This window comes from Diabrotica virgifera, chromosome 6 (assembly GCF_917563875.1).
Source record: "Diabrotica virgifera virgifera chromosome 6, PGI_DIABVI_V3a".
NCBI classification, from domain to species: Eukaryota; Metazoa; Arthropoda; class Insecta; order Coleoptera; family Chrysomelidae; genus Diabrotica; species Diabrotica virgifera.
The window spans coordinates 85826368-85843812 of NC_065448.1; the positions used below are offsets into that span (position 1 = coordinate 85826368).

Here is a 17445-nt window from a genome sequence, read left to right on the forward strand (position 1 = left end):
AAAATAAAAAAACACACTGTCTGCTACACATTATGACCTATGCATATTTTATTTGATTTGCACCCTAAAGCCACAGTGGTGGCCCAAAATCAATTTTTGATTATTTTTTTTATTAATTCTCCTTTTTTGGGTGGTTCCGGGGAAAATATGGGGATGCATTATACAAATTTGTAAATAACATCAGTACATGGATAATCGCTGAAAGTTTTTTTTACTCTAGCATAGGCGGTTCAGATGGTATAAAAAGGGGGTTTTTAAAATGTAACACCCTGTAATAACAAAATGGGCAATTGCCCTTAAATGAAACCTATACTAAAAAATCAGCCACTTATTTGTGATTAATTTTCCCAGGGTTTCTTCTTAATTTTCATTACAGTTAGGGAAAAATAATTTTTTTTAAAAACATTTTTTTAAGATTTGTCAACTTTGGGGCGCCACCCCCGCTAAACGGTGGTTGATAGACAAATGCTGTCGGGAAATAAATAGTAGGAAATATAGTCCTCTTCATTTTACTATTAGGTAAATTTTTTGCAAAACGTACAGGAAGGGCTACGTTTCGCAAAAAACACAAATTGCCTCCTTTAAAGGGATGGAAAGGGGGGTTCCGGGGCGAAATTTTTTAAGAAAATGCTAGTCTCATAATAAGCACCCCTTGATATACCAGAAAACTATAACTAATAATAAATAAACATATTGAGTTTTCAAAAAAAATTATAGAACAGTTTTTGGTTAGAATTAGGTTCTCTAGCCACTTTCGTGGTTATTTTTACCAAAATATTTTCCACCCCCGGAAAGAGGTGCGATCTACCCCCAAGATAAAAGTGCCATAGAATATAGGGTAGACTTTGATTCTTTAGCTATTCCCTACTTACAGTGAAAATATCAAGTAAATTGATGCAGTAGGATGGAATTCGAAGCCAAATACCCTCACTGACTGCACTAATACTATATGCTTCTAAACCAGACTACCTAATGCAAAGTATGTGTCATGCGGTCATGTTTACGGTCATTTTCCATTGAAATTAAATATTTATAAGAATATTATGGCTGGTTTGTATTTTAGGTTGCTCCCAAGAGGAAAGCAGAATAGAAAATATGGAAACACTAACTGAACATTCATCTCACGAAGAAAATTACATGAGTCAACACGCTGAAGGAAAAATAAATGAAACTATGAAAGTTAAGACTGGACAAAAACCATGCAAGTGTGAAATTTGTTTTAAGCCGTTTTCTTCGTCCAGTGCTTTGAAACAACATATGAGATTGCACACTGGGGAAAGACCATACAAGTGTGAAATTTGTTTTAAGAAGTTTAGCGAAAGGGGTAATTTAAAAAAACATTTGAAGGTGCACAGTGAAGAAAAATCGTACCCTTGTGAAATTTGTTTTAAGCAGTTTAGATTAGCTGATGGTTTAAAAGTACATTCGAGATTGCACACTGGGGAAAAACCTTTTAAGTGTGAAATTTGTTTTAAACAATTTGCTCAAAAAAGCTCTTGGCATGCACATACCAAAGTTCACAAGGGTGAAAAACCTTACGAGTGTGAAATTTGTCTTAAGTCGTTTGTTAAATCAAGTAATTTAAAAGAACATTTGAGATTGCACACTGGGGAAAAACCTTACAAGTGTGAAATTTGTTTGAAGCCATTTAGAAAAGCAGATCACTTGAAAACACATTTGAGAATGCATACTGGAGAAAAGCCGTTCAAGTGTGAAATTTGTTTTAAACAGTACAGTCAGGCAAGAAGTTTGAAAACACATTTGAGAGTGCACACTGAAGAAAAACCTTAAACGTGTAAAATCTGAGGATATAAAACTAACCTTTGATAGATGGCGTTACTTGATACCGAACTGCTCTCGGTTTGACATTTGCCATTCGTGACATGACGTCTGTCAAAATTTTAAGCCAAAAACTATTAGGTTCGTTTTTATAGCCGTCAGAAGCAAACAACTTTTGTGTTTTCGGAAAAATCGAATATCGTTCGGTGATTACCTAAGTTCCCCCACAAAAAGGGGAAAACGAATGTGCAAATTAAAGCCGACCTGGACGAAGTATATGGTGAGACTGCACACCTTCGTTAGCAACAATAAAATTTTGAATAGCTGAATTTGTTCGTGGTCGTAGGAGTGCTTTTGATGATGAGCGTCCCATGACATGATTATGGCAAATCATCGAATCAAACTCCGTGAGTTAGTAGAGGCCCTTAAACATTTCCTACGAACGTGTACACAAGTCGTTTTTTAAACCAACTAATTTAAAAGCACATTTGAGATTGCACACTGGAGAAAAACCTTACAAGTGTGAAATTTGTTTTAAGCAGTTTAGAATTGCAGATGGTTTAAAAATGCATTTGAGAGTGCATACTGGAGAAAAGCCGTTTAAGTGTGAAATTTGTTTTAAACAGTACAGTCAAGCAAGAAGTTTGAAAACACATTTGAGGATGCACACTGAAGAAACACCTTAAACGCGTGAAATCTGTTTTAGATACGAGGCTACATTGATATAAAACTAGCCTTTGATAGATGGCGTTACTTGATACCGAGTTGCTCTTGGTTTTGACATTTGCCATTTATGACATGACGTCTGTCAAAATTTTAAGCCAAAAAACTATTAGTTTGGTTTTTATAACCGTCAGAAGCAAACAACTTTTGTGTTTTCGGAAAAATGGGAAAAATCAAGTATCGTTTGGTGATAAAGTTGCTCCAAAAAAAGGGGAAAACGAATGTGCAAATTAAAGCCGACCTGGACGAAGTACACACATCAAAATAATCTGGGGGACAACTATATTAACAGCTTTAAATCAATGTTAGCTGCAAATACAAAAATAAATTTATGATCTTAATATTTTTTGTTATTTTTTGGATTATTGAACCAACTTAGACAATAATGCTGACAAGAATGACTATAAAAAATTTAACAAAACTTTAATATGCGTTTTTGTTTATGAGATAAGAAGTAATATTTCCTTATTAGTACTTGATTTTCGATGTCTATGTGGATTTTTATTTAGTTTTGTAATTGCCAATACTGGAGAGACTTATTTAAAAATTTAACAAAACTTTAATATGCGTTTTTGTTTATGAGATAAGAAGTAATATTTCCTTATTAGTACTTGATTTTCGATGTCTATGTGGATTTTTATTTAGTTTTGTAATTGCCAATATTGGAGAGATGTCATTTAAATCGTGAAATGCAGTGGCGTGCTGTCGGGATGCTTACAGCTGGTAGAAGTCAAAGAGACGTTGCTGAGGTCCTCCACACGAACAGAAATGTCATTAACTGTTTGTGGTTAAGGTTTCGTGAAACTGATGATGCTGCTTAACGTCATATAAGCCGTACAAGTATAACCCACCAGATTGAAGACCGTTTTCTTAGGTTGCGGGGTTTTCAAGATCTCACCATAACTGCAAAACAATCACAAATCAGGCTGAAAGAATCTGGAATTTGTAAGTTGCGAAACCATTAGAAATAGACTGCATGAAGTTGGTTTAAATGCTAGTAGACATGTAAAAGTGCCCGTGTTATCCAGAGAAAATCGCGCTCATCGACTTCAGTGGGCACAAGAACACGCAAATTAGGTTAGACGTGAGTGGGCCTCTACTTTGTTCTCAGATGAGTCACGATTTAGAATTGCATCAGATACGAGAAGGACAAGAATTTGGAGATGAATCTGGCAATGCTAAACGATTGGCCACCGTGCAGGAGGTTCATAGACAGCAAGGCGACAGTATAATGGTATGGGGTGACATCACTCTTAGTGGAAGAACCAATCTCGTTTGTCTGAAACGGTTTCTAAATGCAACAGACTACCGCGATATTATTCTTGAACTTATTGTTGTACCTTTTGCATAACAAGCTGGTTCCCAATTTCAATTAATGCACCACAATGCGCGTCCACATACTGCCAGGGTCTTGCAAACGTTCCTCGAAGATATCGAAATTGAGGTTTTATCATGGCCTGCATAATCGCCAGATTTCAACCCAATTGAGCATGCATGGGACATATTGAGCAGACGCATTTTATAATAAAATATTGCGTTCAATGCAAGAATGTTTGAATGCCTTTCAATGGAGTGGAGCAGAATACCGCAGCAAGACACTACCATCTGATCATGAGTTAGTCTAACAGATGTAGGGCAGTAATCAACTTAAAGACTAAAGAACCTAAAGAATATTTTGTTAAGAGTTGAGGGGCAACAAATAAATTTTTAATTTTTTTTATCTCACAATTTTTTGACTTTGGTTTCTCTTAGTTTTCTTAAGGACTATTGCGATAATTCTAGGAAAAAATGTTTATTTTATATTCGGGACACTTGGTAATAGCTTCTTTTTTAAATAGTTCAAATAAATTACTTGAAATCCTTCTGTAATCTTGCATTTTGTTTTTGTCCCCTAGATTATTTTAATGTGTGTGTACATGGTGAGGCTGCACCTTCGTTGTATGAGTGCTTTTGATGATGAGCGTCCCGGGAGGCCAAATGAAGTCACCACGCCGGAAATGATCAACGAAGTCCATGACATGATTATGACAGGTCGTCGAATCAGGCTCCGAGAGTTAGTAGAGGCCCTAAACATTTCCTACGAACGCGTAGACAACATCGTTCATCATCATTTGGACATTAAAAGCTATCCACGCGATGGCTGCCGGCTGCCGCATTTGTTGACATTCGGCCAAATACTAAAACGTGTGACCATTTCGGAAACGCTTTTGGCGATGATACAGCGCGATTCAAAGGATTTTTTCGCCGATTTATCACCGTTGATGAAACCTGGGTGCACTCTTACATACCGGATACCAAAGAACAGTCCAAACAGTAGCGCAAACACGGGAAGCCCCGCCGAAGAAGGCAAAAGGTGCACATTCCGTGCCGAAATTTTAGGGTTTTATGGGATGCGAAGGGTATCATCCACACTTGGAAAAAGGACAAACAATCGACTACGAATACTAAGCAGCATTATTGGATCGATTGATGCCGAATTGCGTCAAAAATGCCCCGGTTTGGCACGCAAAAAAGTGCTCTTTTACCAAGACATCACACCGGCTCACCGATCGGCCGTCGCCATGGCAAAATTACACGAATTGGGCTATGAATTGGTTGAACACACAAAGTATTCTCCAGATCTTGCCGCCAGCGACTTTTTCCTGTTTTCAAACCTAAGAAAATGGCTCGGAGAACGCCGTTTCATCATAAACGATGAAGTCGTCGCAGAAACTTTGGCCTATTTTGAAAAGCTCGAACAAAAGTCCTATTCGGATGGGATAAAAAAATGGAACATCGTCTTACTAAGTGTATCAAGCCGAAAGGGGACTATGTTGAGAAATAAATCGATTTAATCTCAAAAAACGTGTTTTTTCTATCAAAGACTAGTTTTATATCAATCCACCCTCGTGAACTCATTTTTTTCAGTTTTTTACGTTCTTTGTGATAAAGTGATTAGCGCTAATTCACAATTGGGCTTTTCAGCGCTTCTCATGTGTTTCGAGCTTGTGTTATAAGTCGTTTACACGACTTATGATGGAGGCATGAAACAAATTATAGGCGTTGAAAATCCCTATAGACGTAACCATAAGATGAACATATACCGTTATCATTTAGTAAACCGTAATTTGTAGATTATTTTATGAAGTGTTCACAATAGACTTAAATTTTACGTAAAAAAACAGGTATTTTGATTGTCAAATGTCAAAACGTTATTTATGCGTTGATGTAAATACATATTTGTTTTGGAATTTGTGTGCATTTAACAAAAATATGGATACAGCTAGTTTGACTTATGAGTGACCTGCTTACCATTTTATTGTTAAGAAAATTTAAATAAGGGGATTGTGGAAGTGAGGATTGAACGGCTTCTGCTATCTTCGCCACCTTAGTTTCCCACCTTTAGATGTATCGGAGGAGTTTGGCAACTGCTACTGTGACAGGAGAATTTTATAAAATGCTTCTGTGATTGACTTGGATGCGTCTAAATGTGGGAAACTATCATCATAATGTAAATTTATAGGTTTCTATTGATAATTCCCACAACGTATTATGTTTTCCATCCTTTTCGTTATTTTGCCGGTTGTTAGCGCACTCATCACTGTATTTGTTTAAGTATTATTACTTGTTTTAATTAATTAGGATTTGTTTTAATCAATTATGATTATTAAATTTTTGTACATGTAGGTATATTACCTTTTCTTAAAATAGGATAATTAAATAGAACTGCATGCTATATGTTTCGAAACCAAACTACCAAATGCAAAGTATGTGTCATGATTGAAAAATATACCTGGAATTACTATGTTGCCTAGAGCCCCCTTTAGTCTTAATCCGCCATTGTCTACAGTCATTGTCCATTGAAATTAAATATTTATAAGATTATGGCTGGTTTGTATTTTAGGTTGCTCCCAAGAGGAAAGCAGAATGGAAAATATGGAAACACTAACTGAACATTCATCCCACGAAGAAAATTACATGAGTCAACACGCTGAAGGAAAAACATTAAATCAAATGATGAAAGTTAAGACTGGACAAAATCCATACAAGTGTGAAATTTGTTTTAAGAATTTTAGCAAAAGACGTAATTTAAAAACACATTTGAAAGTGCACAGTGAAGAAAAGTCGTACACTTGTGAAATTTGTTTTAAGCAGTTTAGATTAGCGGGTAGTTTAAAAGTACATTCGAGATTACACACCGGGGAAAAACCTTATAAGTGTAAAATTTGTTTTAAGTCATTTAATCAAAAAGGTGCTTTGATCAAACATGTGAGTGCATACTGGAGAAAAACCTTTTAAGTGTGAAATTTGTTTTAAGTTATTTAATCAAAAAGGTACTTTGAACAAACATATGAGAGTGCACACTGGAGAAAAACCTTACAAGTGTGAGGTTTGTTTTAAGCAATTTGCTCAAAAAAGTCATTTGAAAAAACATATGGCAGTTCACACAGGGGAAAAACCATACAAGTGTGAAATTTGTTTTAAGAAGTTTAGCGAAAGGAGTAATTTGAAAACACATTTGAAGGTGCACAGTGAAGAAAGATCGTACACATGTGAAATTTGTTTTAAGCAGTTTAAATTAGCGGATGGTTTAAAAGTACATTCGAGATTGCACACTGGGGAAAAACCTTTTAAATGTGAAATTTGTTTTAAGCAATTTGCTCAAAAAAGCTCTTGGGATGCACATACGAAAGTTCACACTGGTGAAAAACCTTACGAGTGTGAAATTTGTCTTAAGTCGTTTGTTAAATCAAGTGATTTAAAAGTACATTCGAGATTGCACACTGGGGAAAAACTTTACAAGTGTGAAATTTGTTTTAGGCTGTTTTTTTGGTCCAGTGCTTTGCAGCAACATATGACATTGCACACTGGAGAAAAACCTTATAAGTGTGAAATTTGTTTTAAGCAATTTAATCAAAAAGGTGCTTTAAACAAACATAGGAGAGTGCACACTGGAGAAAAACTTTACAAGTGTGAAATTTGATTTAAGCCGTTTTCTTGGTCCAGTGCTTTGCAACAACATATGCCATTGCACACTAGAGAAAAACCGTATAAGTGTGAAATTTGTTTTAAGTCATTTAATCAAAAAGGTGCTTTGAACAAACATAGGAGAGTGCACACTGGAGAAAAACTTTACCAGTGTGAAATTTGTTTGAGGGAGTTTAGCGAAGCGGGTACTTTAAAACTGCATTTGAGAGTGCACACCGGAGAAAAACCATACAATTGTGAAATTTGTTTTAAGACGTTTAGCGAAAGGAGTAATTTGAAAACACATTTGAAGGTGCACAGTGAAGAAAAATCGTACACTTGTGAAATTTGTTTTAAGCAATTTAGATTAGCGGATGGTTTAAAAGTACATTCGAGATTGCACACTGGGGAAAAACCTTGTTAAGTATGAAATGTATTTTAAACAATTTGCTCAAAAAGTCTCTTAACATGCACATACGAAAGTTCACACTGAAGAAACATCTTAAACGCGTGAAATCTGTTTTAGATACGAGGCTACATTGATATAAAACTTGCCTTTGATAGATGGCGTTATGTGATACCGAGTTGCTCTTGGTTTTGACATTTGCCATTCATGACATGACGTCTGTCAACATTTTAAGCCAAAAAACTATTAGTTTGGTTTCTATAATTTTATAACCGTCAGAAGCAGACAACTTTTGTGTTTTCGGAAAAATGGAAAAAGTCAAGTATCGTTCGATCGAAGGAGGCTGCACCTTCGTTGTATGAGTGCTTTGGATGATGAGCGTTACGGGAGACCAAATGAAGGCACCACGCCGGAAATGATCAACGAAGTCCATGACATGATTATGACAGATCGTCGAATCAAGCTCCGCGAGTTAGTAGAGGCCCTAAACATTTCCTACGAACGCGTACACATCATCATTTGGACATTAAAAAGCGCGCGATGCCTGCCGCGTTTGTTGACAATCGGCCAAATACTAAAACGTGTAACCATTTCGGAAACGCTTTTTGCGAGGGTACTGCGCGATCCTAAGGATTTTTTTCGCCGATTTATCACCATTGATGAAACCTGGGCACTCTTACATACCGGGTACCAAAGAACAGTCCAAACAGTAGCGCAAACGCGGGAAGTCCCGCCGGAGAAAGCAAAAGGTGCACATTCCGTGCCGACATTTGCCGGAAAAGTGATGGCGACTGTTTTGGATGTGAAGGGCATCATCCACACTTGGAAAAACAATCGAGGTCGAATACTACGCAGCATCAATGGATCGATTCGATGCCGAATGGCGTCAAAACGCCCCAGTTTGGCACGCAAAAAAGTGCTCTTTTACCAAGACAACGCACCGGCTCACCGATCGGCCGTCGCCATGGTAAAATTACACGAATTGGGCTATGAATTGGTTGAACACACAAAGTATTCTCCAGATCTTGCCGCTAGCGACTTTTTCCTGTTTTCAAACCTAAGAAAATGACTCGGAGAACGCCGTTTCGTCATAAACGATGAAGTCGTCGCAGAAACTTCGGCCTGTTTTGAAAAGCTCGAACAAAAGTCCTATTCGGATGGGATAAAAAAATTGGAACATCGTTTTACTAAGTGTATCAAGCCAAAAGGGGACTAATGTTGTTCTGAAGCCTATTTCCTTGTGGCATTTTTATAATTAACTATTTAGATGGGAAATAAGCCGCTATTAAATTGAAAAAATAATTTTATTAATGTTTCGACGCCCAAATCAGGTGTCGTTGACAAAATACTACTTGATTAAACAAAAATGTTGTTGCTCAGTAAAAAATTCTTCTAATAATTTATTTAATCTGACTCATTTATATCAGCAATTCAGGCATATATTATACTACATGTACTACATATATAACCCGCGTTGAGCTGCCCCCACTTGCAAAAATTAAAAAACATATAGCCCTGATTTATGAGCTATTTATGAGCTCTCATAATCCGCAAATTAAAAATTTTGAGCTCGTTCCACTGAGCAGGAATTTAATATTTTAGGGGGGGGGGGCTGAAAAATTTGATCTTTAATAACACAAAAAGTATTGATTTATTTTAATAACATTATACAGAGAGAGTCTGTAATTTGGAATAAATTCAATATCTCAAATACTAATTGTTTTTTTGAAAAATGCTCATACACGGTGATTAGTATTTGCAATTGTCCTTTTTGACATACAATAATAATGTATACAGGGTGTCCCAATTTAGAGATATGACGTCATCGTTTATTTTTTTAAATGGCAACACTGTCATTTTGATAGCTTTTTTGATAGGGTGTGTAAAGTTATACACAGCTGCAAAATATCAAATTTTTATTCTTTACCATTTACAAGATAATAGAAAATAACGAAGTTATATCTGTAATTTGGAATAAATTCAATAATTAAAATAATAATTGTTTTTTTGAAAAATGCTCACACCCGTCGATTAGTACTTTAAACTGTCATTTTTGACATATAATAATAATGTATACAGGATGTCCCAATTTAGAGATATGACGTCATCGTTGATTTTATTAAATGGCAACACTGTCATTTTGATAGTTATTTTGATAGGGTCTGTAAAGTTATACACAACTGCAAAATTTCAAATTTTTGTTCCCTATCATTTACAAGATAATAAAAAATAACAAAGTTATGAAAAACAAGTAATCAAATAATAATTGAATTTAATTATTTCAAATAAGCAAATGCTCATAACGTTGCCCATTGACAATTTGACAATAATTGAGGGCAACATTATGAGTATTTGCTTAATTGAAATAATTAAATTCAATTATTATTTGATTACTTGTTTTTCATAACTTTGTTATTTTTTATTATCTTGTAAATGATAGGGAACAAAATTTGAAATTTTGCAGTTGTATATAACTTTATACACCCTACCCAAATAACTATCAAAATGACAGTATTGCCATTTAAGAAAATCAACGATGACGTCATATCTCTAAATTGGGACACCCTGTATACATTATTATTGTATGTCAAAAATGACAGTTTGAAATACAAATCGACGGGTCTGAGCATTTTGCAAAAAAACAATTATTATTTTAATTATTGAATTTATTCCAAATTACAGATATAACTTTGTTATTTTCTATTATCTTGTAAATGCTAGAGAATAAAAATTTGATATTTTGCATTTGTGTATAACTTTACACACCCTATCAAAATAGCTATCAAAATGACAGTGTTGCCATCTAAGAAAATCAACGATGACGTCATATCTCTAAATTGGGACACCCTGTATACATTATAATTGTATGTCAAAAAGGACAATTTGAAATACTAAACGACGGGTCTGAGCATTTAAAAAAAAACAATTAGTATTTGAGATATTGAATTTATTCCAAATTACAGACTCTCTCTGTATAACAAATTTTGCTTAGAATTTGTCCTTGTGGGGTTATTTTTAATAAAATAATTTTAACCCTCGAGAAGGGGTGACATATACCCCAGGCTAAAACCGCAAGTTGTTCTTGTTAATTTTGTTTCTTGAGGTATCCTCTATCCGCTCACCAATTTTCGTGAAAATGAATGGAGATTTACCGAAATCGAAGGTCATAGTTGATTTTTACCTTCAGTGACTGCACTATAGAAAAAAGTTGCAATTCAATAATTGAGATGCGTATATTTTGCGAGCTTATAAATTATTAAACGATATGTAGTCGCCAAATAATTAATTTAAATTATTTTAGGTACAACTCTCTCTTAAGCCAGGAATATGGGATGGTTTTCTTGCGAAGGGGTTGTAGCTCAATAGTCGAAATGCGCGTGATTTAAGAGTTTATTCTTAGAGTATAAGCTATACGAATTAAACTACTATTAACTTTTTTTGTAAAAACTTACAGTTTTTCAGTGATTTACGAAAAACCGCTTCAAAGGTGCATTTTTTCACGAATAATTAAAATCTTTGATCTTTAATAACTTAAAAAGCATTTACTTATTTTAATAACTTTATATAACAAATGTTGCTTATAATTTGTCTTTTTATTGATTTGTGCAGTTATTTTTTATAAAATAATTTTCACCCCCGAGAAGGGGCGGTATCTACCCTCAGGGTAAAGGTGCAAGGTGGCACCATGTCACCTTTGTTTCTTGAGGTATCCTCTAACCACTGACCAATTTTCGTGAAAATCGATGAAGGTTCACTGAAATTGAAGGTAATCGTTGATTTTTACCTTCAGTGACTGCACTATACAAAATAAATTACAATTTACTGATCTAAATGCGCGTAATTTGGGAGCTTATAAATTATTAAATGATATGTAGTCGCCAAATAATTAATTTAATGCATTTTAAGTACAACTCTCTCTTAAGCCGGGAAGATGGGGTAGTTTTCTTGCGAAGGGGTTGCAGCTCAATAATCGAAATGCACGTGATTTAATAGTTTATTCTTAGAATATATAAGCTATGGGAATTATATCCGCAATACGATATATTTTAAGTTTTCTCAGCATTTTTCTCTTAAGTTAAATCAATTAAAGGGTTGTTTGGGGGTGAAGGGGATGAGCTCAAAAATCGAAACTACACTGCGCGTCATAGAAAACGGGCACCTTAAAAAATGGGTCATTTTTGATGTCTCGTATCTCCTTAACCTGTTGTCCGATTTAAGTGATTTTTTGAACATGTTATAGCCTTATTCTTTGTCAATAACCCTGTAATAACATTTTTGCTAAACAGGTAAATTTTCATTGTATACCGGGTGTACGAATCAAACTGTGTTTTTTTCTCAAAGTTCGCAACACCCTGTGAAATATTGTAGCCTTTATAAAATACTGAAATTAAATCCCGAGTATAGCCTCAGGTTTTCTGAACATTCTGTATTTTGATTCATTCTCTTATGTTGGATAATACAAGAGTTATGTACTTTAACAACTAGTCATGTTCTTCATCAGTATAGATTGTTTGTAAATAAGTGCGACAAACTTTAAGGGGCAATTCTGCATGAAAAAATAATGACCGTTTGCTTTATAAACTTATGTCCGCAAATGCTTCGTTTACGAGATACGGGACGTTGAATTTTTTTACAAACTGACGATTTATTCTATTGCCCTAAAACCGGTTGAGATATGCAAATGAAATTTGGTTGGTTGTAAGAGATAGTTATTGCGAATTTTTTGACTTGCAATTAAGAATTTTATATTCACTATTGGCGTACATACGGGTAATATGACCGATCATATTACCCGTATGCACGCCAATGGTGAATATAAAATTCTTAATTGTATGCCAAAAAATGTGCAATAACTACGTCTTAAAACCCACCAAATTTCATTTGTATATCTCAACCGGTTTTAAAGCAATAAATAAATCGTCAGTTTGTAAGAAAAAATTTAACATCCCGTATCTTGCAAACGAAGCATTTGCAGACATACGATTATAAAGCAAACTGTCATTATTTTTTAATGCAGAATTGCCCCTTAAAGTTTGTCCCACTTGTTTAGAAAGACCCTGTACTGAAAAAGAACATGGGTAATTGTTATAGTACCTAACTTTTGTATTATCCAATATAAGCGAATGAATCAAAAAACAGAATGTTGAGAAAACCTGAGGATATAGTTGGGTTTTAATTTCAGTATTTTCTAAATGCTATGATATTCCACAGGGTGGTACACCCGGTATACAATGAAAGTTTACCTGTTTAGCAAAAATATTATTACAGGGATATTGACAAAGAGTAAGGCTATAATATATTCAAAAAATCACTTAAATCGGACAACAGGTTTAGGAGATACGCAACTTCAAAAATTATCCATTTTTTAGGGTGCCCGTTTTCTACGACGCGCAGTTTAAATCATTTCAAGAGCTCATAAATAGCTCGTAATTCTGCCGCCAAAATCGATTCAATATTCCTATTTTTAAGTAGTGAGGGGGGCTGACTCAGCCCCCCCCCCCCACTAAAATATTAAATTTCTGCTCAGTGGAACGAGCTCAAAATTTTTAATTTGCGGATTATGAGAGCTCATAAATAGCTCATAAATCAGGGCTATTTGTTTTTTAATTTTTGCAAGTGGGGGGGGGGGGGCAGCTCAACACGGGTACATATATAATGATATTGCCAATATTTATGAGTTGCATTCCTGGGACGACTTTACTGAAAGATAGTTCATTCGATTACATGAAATCAACCCCAACTCAAGAATATCCGTCACAACAATATCATAGCATGTGATCTGTCTTTAAAAAGACAACCAAATGCAACGGTGATGGTACAATTCTCGCGTTAGATTTTTATAATTAACTATTTAGATGGGAAATAAGCCACAATTAAATTGCAAAAATAATTTTATTAACGTTTCTATGATTTTCTATATATTGATTTACTATGGAATCTCTAACGCGAGAATTTTACTGTCACCGTTGCATTTGGTTGTCTTTTTTTTTTAAGACAGATCGCATGCTATGATATTTTTGTGACGGATATTCTTGGGTTGGGGTTGATTTCATGTAATCGAATGAACTATCTTTCAGTAAAGTCGTCCCAGGAACGCAACTCATAAATATTGGCAATATCATTTTAAAGTCTTCTACTTTAAAATATATGTCTGAATTGCTGATATAAATGAGTCAGATTAAATAAATTATTAGAAGAATTTTTTACTAATCAACAACATTTTTGTTTAATCTAGTAGTATTTTGTACTTTGACAACGACACGCGATTTGGGAGTCGAAACGTTAATAAAATTATTTTTTCAATTTAATTGTGGCTTATTTCCCATCTAAATAGTTAATTATAAAAGGGGACTATGTTGAGAAATAAATCGATTTAATCCCCAAAAACTTGTTTTTTCTATCAAAGGCTAGTTTTATATCAATCCACCCTCGTAAAGTCATTTAAAAACACATTACAAAGAAAAACCTTGAATAGGTGAAATCTGTTTGAAGCAGTTTAGACAAGCACACTTGAAAACACAGAAAACAGAATTTATTTATTTTTTTAGTTTTTTACGTTCTATGTGATAATCTGATTAGCGCTAATGCACAATTGGGCTTTTCAGCGCTTCTCGAATGTTTCGAGCTTGTGTCATAAGTCGTGTAATCCGTGTATAATATTAATATGCGACTTATGACGGAGGCTCGAAACAAATTATAGGCGTTGAAAATCCCTATAGACGTAACCATAAGATGAACATATACCGTTATCATTTAGTAAACCGTAATTTGTAGATTATTTTATGAAGTGTTCACAATAGACTTAAATTTTATGTAAGAAAACAGGTATTTTAATTGTCAAATGTCAAAACGTTATTTTTATGCGTTGATGTAAATACATATTTGTTTTGGAATTTGTGTGCATTTAACAAAAATATGGATACAGCTAGTTTGACTTGTGAGTGACCTGCTTACCATTTTATTGTTAAGAAAATTAAAAAAAGGGGATTGTGGAAGTGAGGATTGAACGGCTTCCGCTATCTTCGCCACCTTAGTTTCCCACATTTAGATGTATCGGAGGAGACTGGCAACTGCTACTGTGACAGGAGAATTTTATAAAATTCTTCTGTGACAATTTGAATCCGATACGGCTAAATGTGGGAAACTATCAACATAATGTAAATTTATAGGTTTCTATTGATAATTTCCCTCCTCTACTAGTTTCATCTCTTTTTATTTCATAACGTATTGTTTTCCATCCTTACCGCTATTTTGCATGTTATTAGCGCACTCACCACTATTTGTTTATGAATTATGGTGTGTTTTAATTAATTATGATTATTAAATTTTTGTACATGTATATTACTTTTCTTTGAATATAATAATTAAATAGATCATACTATATGTTTCGAAACCAAACTACCAAATGCAAAGTATGTGTCATGATTAAACAATAGACCTGGAATTACAATGTTGCCTAGAGCACCCTTTAGTCTTAATTCGCCATTGTCTACAGTCATGAAATTAAATATTTATACGAATATTAGAGAGATATCGCAAAGGCCAACGTTAATACCGTGTCAAGACGTAAATAACCGATAACGGTCTATTTCAACACAGGCATCAACAGAGTTTTCGCAAATGTTCTGGGGGCGGGGTTTAACGTTATTATGACAACCGTCGTTTGGGATTAAATGTAACCTAGAAATGAATGTTGAGGAATACTGTAATTTTTTTTTTTTTGAAAAATGAATTTGGATATTCAGCAGGTTGACATGCATTTTAATTTCAATGATTTAACCAACAATAATATAAATAATCAATATAAAAATAATATAAAATATCTGAATAACTAATATCCTGGTAAGCACAAAAGTAGTCTAGTGTAGACAAAATAAGAACACACGCATTTCTCAACACAGGAAACAAGATGATGATTCAGTTTTTAGTTTATAAAATTTGTATTCTATAAATTATTTTTATGTTTCATCGCAAACGTGAAATTAGCGTTAACGTTATTACCGTCCCTTATTTCAACCTAAATAGCGGGACACGTTATCCGGTATTAGCGTAACATTCACTCTGCGCTTGCGTACATGTCAAAATAGCGTATTGCGCTATTAGGCTATTGATTATGTATTTTAGAAAGGAACTACAACGTTAACGGGGTTTTATTGTTTTATATAGTCAATGGACCTCTAAATATGAAAAAACCGCGGAGTGCTACCATTTAAAGGGGTGCGTTTTTGAGAAAAGGGTAATTAGTCCCTAGGCACAAGGCGAATTAGGGTGAGTTCTATGCACGTTTGGTACAAACACGTCTACAGGAAAAATTTTTCAGGTTAAATTTACTATCGAAATATCACATTTTAAAGTCAAAAATATTTTTTTTACAAAAATATATTCAAAATAAAAGCAAGAAAAAAACACGAAAGGTAGCATTTTTGTTTCTTGCCCTATAAATTTTTTTCATGGGGATATAGGTATAGGCATTGCTTCACAGAAAAAAATTACATCCTTCCTCTTTAAAATGACGTTTGGTGTAAGTCTGTATGATTTATAGTTTCCAAAATATGATTTTTCAAATTTCTCCACTCACAACAATTTTGGGCCATTTTTCTTGTTACTTCGCAAACATTGTTCTGTAACTTTTTTTACGCAGCTTTAGGTATAGGCAATGTTGCATTTAGTAGGAAGAAAATACAATTACCTTTAAAATGGTCTATCGTAGAAAGCTGGATGACTATTTTTAAGTAAGATATGGTTTTTCAAAATTTTATACTTTTAATGATTTTTGATATATTTTACGATTATTTTTAAATTTCCCATTATAACTTTTTTATTGTATATTGAGGTATTATATACATTGTGCAATAAAAAGGAAATCTTATTTTATTTACTTTAAAATGGTGTATTGTAAAAAATTCTGGGTGTATTTTTAAACAACATACGCTTTTTCAAAGTGGGTCCATGCAATAGGTCCCACTAAGTTGGAACCATATGGAAAACTTTTTATTATTAACTTTATGAAAAAAATTATTCTTTATAAAATGCTCTCCATAGTCTAAAACCTAAGATGTAATCATCAGATATAAAATTTTATCAATAGTGTACGAGGTATGTTAAAAAATATGAATTTCGCTCAAGAGTAAAGTACCTTTATATTTCACAATATCGAAAAAAAAGGGTTATTAAGAAAAGTTATTTGGAATTAAAGATTATGTTACAATATGCAATTATATTTTTCTAATGGAAAAAAATTAAAAAAAAATAAAATTTTGCTCAAATTACGGATACCCTTGGATTTCCTACGGATATCTTGTTTAAAAATAGTCCTAGAGGTGATTGCAATACATCATTTTAAAGTAAAGAAAATAAGCTTTTTTTATTCCAGAATGTATATACCTAAATGTACAAGAAAAAAGTCATAATGAGAAATTTAAAAAATAATCATAAAAAATATCAAAAATCAGTAAAAGTATAAAATCTTGAAAGAGCATAACTTGTTTAAAAATAGTCGTACGACCTTATACAGTAGACCATTTTAAAGGTGATTGACTTCTCTTTCTACTAAATGTACCATTGTATATACCTAGAAATGCGTAGAAAAA

At 33.8% G+C, this 17445-nt stretch overlaps 2 protein-coding genes across 2 annotated transcripts in view; both read left to right on the forward strand.

Annotated features, from left to right (window-relative positions):
• The window catches only part of LOC126886567 (zinc finger protein 726-like), a 42706-nt gene extending 38488 nt beyond the window's left edge, over positions 1 to 4218 (forward strand). Inside the window, exon 2 of the mRNA XM_050653516.1 lies at positions 1064 to 4218. Within this exon, the coding sequence (XP_050509473.1) occupies positions 1064 to 1791 (728 nt within the window). The 3' untranslated portion in view covers positions 1792 to 4218. The remainder of the gene's footprint in view (positions 1 to 1063) is intronic.
• Positions 4219 to 6554: 2336 nt separating this feature from the next.
• LOC126886569 (zinc finger protein 235-like) lies at positions 6555 to 7465 on the forward strand. Its single transcript, XM_050653517.1, has one exon. The coding sequence runs from the start codon at positions 6833 to 6835 to the stop codon at positions 7463 to 7465; it is 633 nt and encodes a 210-aa protein (XP_050509474.1). The 5' UTR covers positions 6555 to 6832.
• Positions 7466 to 17445: the final 9980 nt, after the last annotated feature.